Raw genomic sequence first — 6,146 nt, 5'->3', positions numbered from 1 at the left:
CGGTTCAGACAATTGTGATTTTTTTGCAGTGCTCCAAATTACTGAAAGACACAGAAATCAAAATTAAAGTAGCATTTCTATCAGAAGGAATCTTTTAACAAGCTAAGAGTTCTCTTCAGCCACTACTAAGTGAGCAAGTGATGAACATTGATTTTTTTTGCTGATTTGCTTCCTAATTAAAAAAAAGAAAATCCATAAATCTAATTGAAATGTCAAAGATAGTTAAGTTACTCCAGGCCAAACTGCCTTTTAAGGAATGCAGTGCCCTCTCAGTCATCTCCACCTGTATGTGTAGCAACTCTTAACATGAATACACTTCTAACTGGAGAGTTAAAAGTGAAGGTTACATGGCCGGTCTGTGTAAACACTTAATTTTATCGGCTTACATGGTCCCTGCAACAGCAACTTCATTTTAAAACCAAGATGAAGTAACATGGAGGAAAAAATCAAGAAAGGGAAATACAAGCCCTTACCTGGCTTGTAGAAGAACTGACATTTAATTTGAGTTTTACAGGTAGGCTGGAGATATATCTGGTAAGTGCAGGGGAAGTAGATCCTCGTCCTACTTTAGCTAAGGAGAGATCTGCCACATTCTGTAAGAGAAATAGGATTCATCCTTTATCAAAGGTACAATTTGCAGGTAGGTCCCCAGTTCCCACTAAGTTAGTGTGAGTTCAACACCTAACTACCATTTATATCATTATAAAAAATCTTCCCACAATAATGCACCTTTTTACAGGTGCCAAAAAACCCAGTCTGGTTCCCTGCAGTGCTCCATACAACATTTTGTGTGACAGTACTTGGAAACTTTTCAGTGTCCTGATTGTACTTTAAATAATATTTTATTTTAATATAAATAAATAATAAATAAATAATATATTAAATATTATATTATTAACATTATTATAGTTATAATATATAATTATAATTTAATAATGATTAATTATTAAATGTTAAATATAATAAATAATATTTTTATTTATTTTAGGTTCAGACAGACAAGCTGAAGCAAAGATTAAGAAAGATGCACCAGTCATTGTACTTAGCGGAAATAGATGCGAGACACTGGAAGCGGCACAAATGTGGATCAAAAGCATAACAGAAGTCCAGAAAAGTCACCTTTTCCGGATAGAAAACCACCACATTTTTAACTTTGGCAAAAAGGAGTTTGTGGAACTGTCTCGTCAGCAGTCCTTGGGTGTGTCCATATCAGAAGAGGTGAAAGGTGGAAAGACCAGATTAGAGATTCAAGGTTCTCCTGATGCTGTGATTGAAGCAGTATTTGCAATTGAAAACATGCTGTATTATGTGCAAGAGAAGAATATAGTCAAACAAGAGGAAATGCTGCTGTCTGAAGGTGAGTGGGGTTAAATTAGTAAGAACAAAGAAATATGGAAAAGTTTTGGTACAGATACTGCCCGTATTTAGGTGAGCATGTCTTACAGTTCTGACATACGATGAAAAGAATCCCTGTGCTTAAATGCTATATATTTTTGGTAATGGATGCTATCCACGCTTGAGAGATCACAGGTTAGCCTGTTAACTTCAGTTGACTTGCTGGACAAGTATTGCCAGAGGACTGCAATTTATTTCAGGTAGGTCTGTAATTGCATTGCCAACACCCACCTGGGGTTCCACTAGGAAAGGGCAGCTGAGACTCCTGGGAAATGCACTTAATCAGTAAAAGTCTTACATGATTTAATTAAATATCCTGTTACTTGTGTCCAGGACAACAGGGAACTGATCCTATTTCAGGAAGACACCAACACCAGACAAGACCATCCACAATCCAGTACCAGACCATGCTGGTAGAACCGAAATGTCAGGAATTCGGGGACAGAAAGAGATATTTTGAAAAAAACGGTCTTCGGATTCTTAAGGTGAAGAGAATGTATTTGGTCAAATAATTGTGAATGAACCTTAAGGCAAACTTTGTGTTCAGGCCCCAAATGGAATTAAGAATTTAAAAAAAAAAAAATCAAAACAAATACGCCTCAGAGGATTGAGTAGACAGCGAGACTGGGAATGAAGCTTAAATCTATTGCTTAATGAAAAGGACTTTTTGTTTAAAAAAAAACACATTGGAGCTGATCTCTCGAAAAGATGTGGTTAGATCCTTATTTTACATTTGAGAAGTTACTATAAAAATCTGCCTTACGCTTTGCAGCCACAAGTGCTGAGTTAGTCGAGTCTGAGTGATAGGGAGGCTGATTTGCCCTCGAGGGAGTCAGTAGTAAACTCCAGGACACAAAGCTGGAGGGCACATGCATGTGCCTGTGGGGGCGAAACATATCTGATGAATGTAGAACAGAATTGAGGCAGGACATCTTAGGTTTACCCCTATGAATGTCTGCTACTTAGACAACAAGATTTTGCCACCGTAGGGGAAGCCAACAGAAAGCCTGGGTAAGTGTGGCATGACTTCTGCCATAATCCCTTGAACAGCGAGCGCTTCCTGGGCTTCATGGCTGTCGTAGTGAAGCTGCAGGAAGCCACACAGGTGACAAGGTATTGTGGTGATTTCCTGATGGCAGTGACTGTCTGTTGGCAGAAGACTTGTAATGCAGGCAAGCCTCTACTGAAACTAGACAAGAATCAAGGATGCAGAACCTCTCGCTGGCCGTACACAACCCCTGGCAGAGCCTAAGTACATACACAACACTCATTAACACAACTCACCCATGAGATACCACTGGAGTAGGGCACAATTCATGCTGGCTTCAGTGGTGTCGTGGAAACACACGCAGCATACTTTTGGGTCAAGTCAGCAGAAGCTTTTATTTAAAAGAAACTACAGCTGTAGGGGGGATTCCAAAGTGACATGGATTTCCCAAGCACTTGGAAGGGGTCCCCCCCAAGAGCAAAATCAGGAGGCTTATAGACTTTTTAACAGTTGCTTACAACTCACGTGATCATATAGTGAAATTAGCATGAAAAGCGGCTATAATATTACTTTATTATTTCTTTGCTGTAATCAGGATGGGAACTAATGGGGGAGGCGAGGTTAGTTCACAAACCTCCTTCTTGCACCTGGAAATCAGATTTGTACATACTTTTTTGCTATCTTCAAGGCCGCGGTGAGCGAAGCAGTTGCAGAGGAGTTACAAAGAACATACACTTTCTCTTATCTGTTCTACTATACAGAGCCAGCAATTCTCCACAAAGCGGTTATGTCATCTTATAACTAAAATAATCAAAGTTTAAGGCGCATATTTTTTCTGATTCCACAGTGGAAAGCACCATGGCCCTGGTTCTTCCTCCCTTAGACAGACCAACTGCCTGGCTGGTCAGCTGAAGGCAAGAAGGGCTGCTTCTTAAAGAACGGCACTTAGATAAGTGGCAGCATAAGCCTCCAATCCTCCATCAATTTATACCGAGTCTCATTTATCTTGCAGATAGAGAAAATACACAATCCTGTTTTATCAACGGTCTTCCAACAGCTTCAAAGAAATGCAGAATTGAAAAATAAAGGCAAGCAAGTGTGTCAAAGGCTGTACCAGCGTGTTCCCGCTCAGTTTTGTAGGCTGGTGTGCCGAGCTGGTTTTCAGAGACTGTATTCCCCTCCACCAGGTAATTCACTGCTTTCCTCTGCAATATCGTTGAAAGACGACAGAAACATGTCATGGTTTACTTCATTTTATTCTCCACCCCCCTCCCAAATAATATTGCCATTTTCCCAAGCTGTCCAGTTACTGTTGTTGCTACATACAGAACATTTAACACCATCAAATGTTCAGTGCTCCAGAGTATTTTGCTTCTTTAATAAAAAAAACAACACACAAAACAGTTCTTGGCTACTACATTTCAGTGAAGCTCAGAAAAAAATAGCTCCTTGTTATACAAGAGATCAGCTTCTGTATGTATTCAGAGCCATACCTGCTTGCCTCAGTGAGATTTTAACTACCTGCCATTCCTTCTATTAATACAGCCTGCCCACACAGCTCTGCAATTATACAATCCAGTTCTTTCTCGCTGGTGGATCATTAACAGGACTGTAAGCACCCTCTAATTATAGAACACTTATTACAGGTGATTATTTAGGCGCTAGAAAGAACTCAGATCTACTTAGATCAGGCTTAGTTTGGGCACTGGTGTTTTTTCTTGCAGCAGTTTGGCATTGGTGAAGTTATATCAGTATAAACGTAAAACCCAGGAAAAACCCCCAGCTTTAATGGACTCGAAACTGAGGCCTACCTTTTCACTTGAAAAACATCAATTGAAAGGCCTTGTCCATCCAGAAACATCCTTCAAGGGCGAGCTAAGTCCTTATTTACCCTCTTTAAAGTCTATGTTAATAATTTACTTGGATGTTTAAAATCAACACATTATGAATCTCAGCAGTGATGTTGGAGCTATACACAATAAAAAACAGTCTCTAGAGTTCACAATTAAATGGACAGTGCATTTCAGCCAAGTGATACAGAAGATGCATTTGTTACTGAGCACTGCAAGATTTTAGCATCACATCTCAATTTAGTTTTTTCTAGAGATGGAGATCATCATGGCTTTCACAAAACATTAAAATAGTTTCTAGTCCAAAGTTTTTTTTGAAGGTGAAGATTGGAATTTAGGCATTAATACCATGTGGCAATCTGCCCAACTGCTATCATGTCAGGCCCTTTGATTATTAGCTCTTCAAAAAGCAGCAATATGCCTTAACCTAAGATATACCTGGTGTGAAAATGGGAGAACTAGAGCTAACATTCTCTTAAAACAAAGTAAAATTTCAAAAGAAAGGATTCAGATTCACAACACTGAGATTGCTATTGATTACTACTTACTACACTGTCCACTGCTACCCGTTAAACGTTGACACAGATTCTTCCCTCTGATAACCAGATTTCTCAATTTCCCTTTAAGACAGGAGGAGTTGTGTGCAAGTATCTCAGGGCAGAATATAGACATCTAATTTAAGATTGGTGTAAAGCATCAGGAGACATTAGTTCTTCCCCCCAGCTTTATTACTTGCAGAAATAGTCCAATGTGAAAGGCAGAGAAAATGCAACCTGGAATCAAGAATTCAAGTCGTCGTTGCTGGAACCATGAAGAATCTGTCATTCTAAAATAACTTTTTTCCCTTTTTTCTTTCAGAAAAAGCATATGGATCTGGTATCTACTTTAAAAAGAACCCCAGAAACTTAATAGAGGATAATGAGCAATGTGACAAGGACCATCTTATTTGTGTATTTGAGGCAGAAGTAATAACAGGCTCTTATGCCAGAGGTGGGCCATCTTGCATTGTGCCACCAGCCTTTGAAGTCGATGGTAAAAGTACATACAAATTTGACAGTGTAGTAGATGATGTCCACGACCCCACCACCTTTGTCATTTTTAACAGCAAACAGGCTCTTCCAAAATATTTGCTCACTTGTCACCAGATTCAAACTGATGGTCCAGGATCTTCTTGGATCTGTAGCAAAATGGCAGGTTGGAGTTTACCAGGATTATGGGGTAGTAAAGAATCACCGAACCACGAACACAGAGGCTCTCCCAAAACAAAGTACTAGTATTACCAACGGTACTGCAGAAATAGTGCCTTCTAGGCCAGTGCTGGCTGAAATATCCACATTTGTATACAATTAAACTACATACAACTTTATACTGGAGTAGGGTCCTGAATACAGTTTCTAATTCTCTTATTGGTTAAGATAGCACAGAAGTTTTATTTTTCCATATGTATCCAACGCTATGCATTTTAAACATAGAAACCTTAGTCGAGTTTGAATTCATGTTTAGTCACAGAAATTATGTTTTTTCTATAACTGAAGCAATGCCTTATCAACATGAAATAACACTGTGCAAAATAATTACAGTGGTTTTACTTAAACATTTATTTACATTGTTAATTTGATTATTGTATTTTGAATTCAGGTGGGATACCTATCGTTATACCTACAGGACCCACATTAGTCAGTTGAGAAGTAATGTTTCATAGCTTCTAATGATCGCCAAATGATCTTTATTTGCAGATTTTAGTAGCTAGTTTTGTTGCAGTTTTATTGAAGTAAAATAAACTGACCAAAAATAAACCGACTTGTTGCCATGTTCTGATTTCTCCTCTCAACAGGGCATTAAACACTGCTGAGTGACAATATTCAAGCCTCCCTTAGCAACCAAGACAGTGTTCAACATGGCCTTCTTTGAAA

The 6,146-nt window shown here is 38.8% G+C and overlaps 1 protein-coding gene across 8 annotated transcripts in view; it reads left to right on the top strand.

Moving 5' to 3' along the window:
• The window catches only part of PARP9 (poly(ADP-ribose) polymerase family member 9), a 20,365-nt gene extending 14,456 nt beyond the window's left edge, over positions 1-5,909 (top strand). For all 8 annotated transcript variants that reach the window (XM_025196990.1, XM_025196991.1, XM_025196988.1 and 5 more), the window contains 4 exons: positions 989-1,357; positions 1,729-1,880; positions 3,396-3,570; positions 5,092-5,909. In XM_025196990.1, coding sequence (XP_025052775.1) covers positions 989-1,357; positions 1,729-1,880; positions 3,396-3,570; positions 5,092-5,507 — 1,112 coding nt within the window. In that variant the 3' untranslated portion in view covers positions 5,508-5,909. The remainder of the gene's footprint in view (positions 1-988; positions 1,358-1,728; positions 1,881-3,395; positions 3,571-5,091) is intronic.
• The last annotated feature ends 237 nt before the right edge of the window (positions 5,910-6,146 follow it).

The sequence above is a fragment of the Alligator sinensis genome, unplaced genomic scaffold (genome assembly GCF_000455745.1).
Source record: "Alligator sinensis unplaced genomic scaffold, ASM45574v1 scaffold4_1, whole genome shotgun sequence".
Classification (NCBI taxonomy): domain Eukaryota; kingdom Metazoa; phylum Chordata; order Crocodylia; family Alligatoridae; genus Alligator; species Alligator sinensis.
Note: the sequence above shows the minus strand (reverse complement) of the source record. Positions and strands in the feature narration are given on the sequence as shown.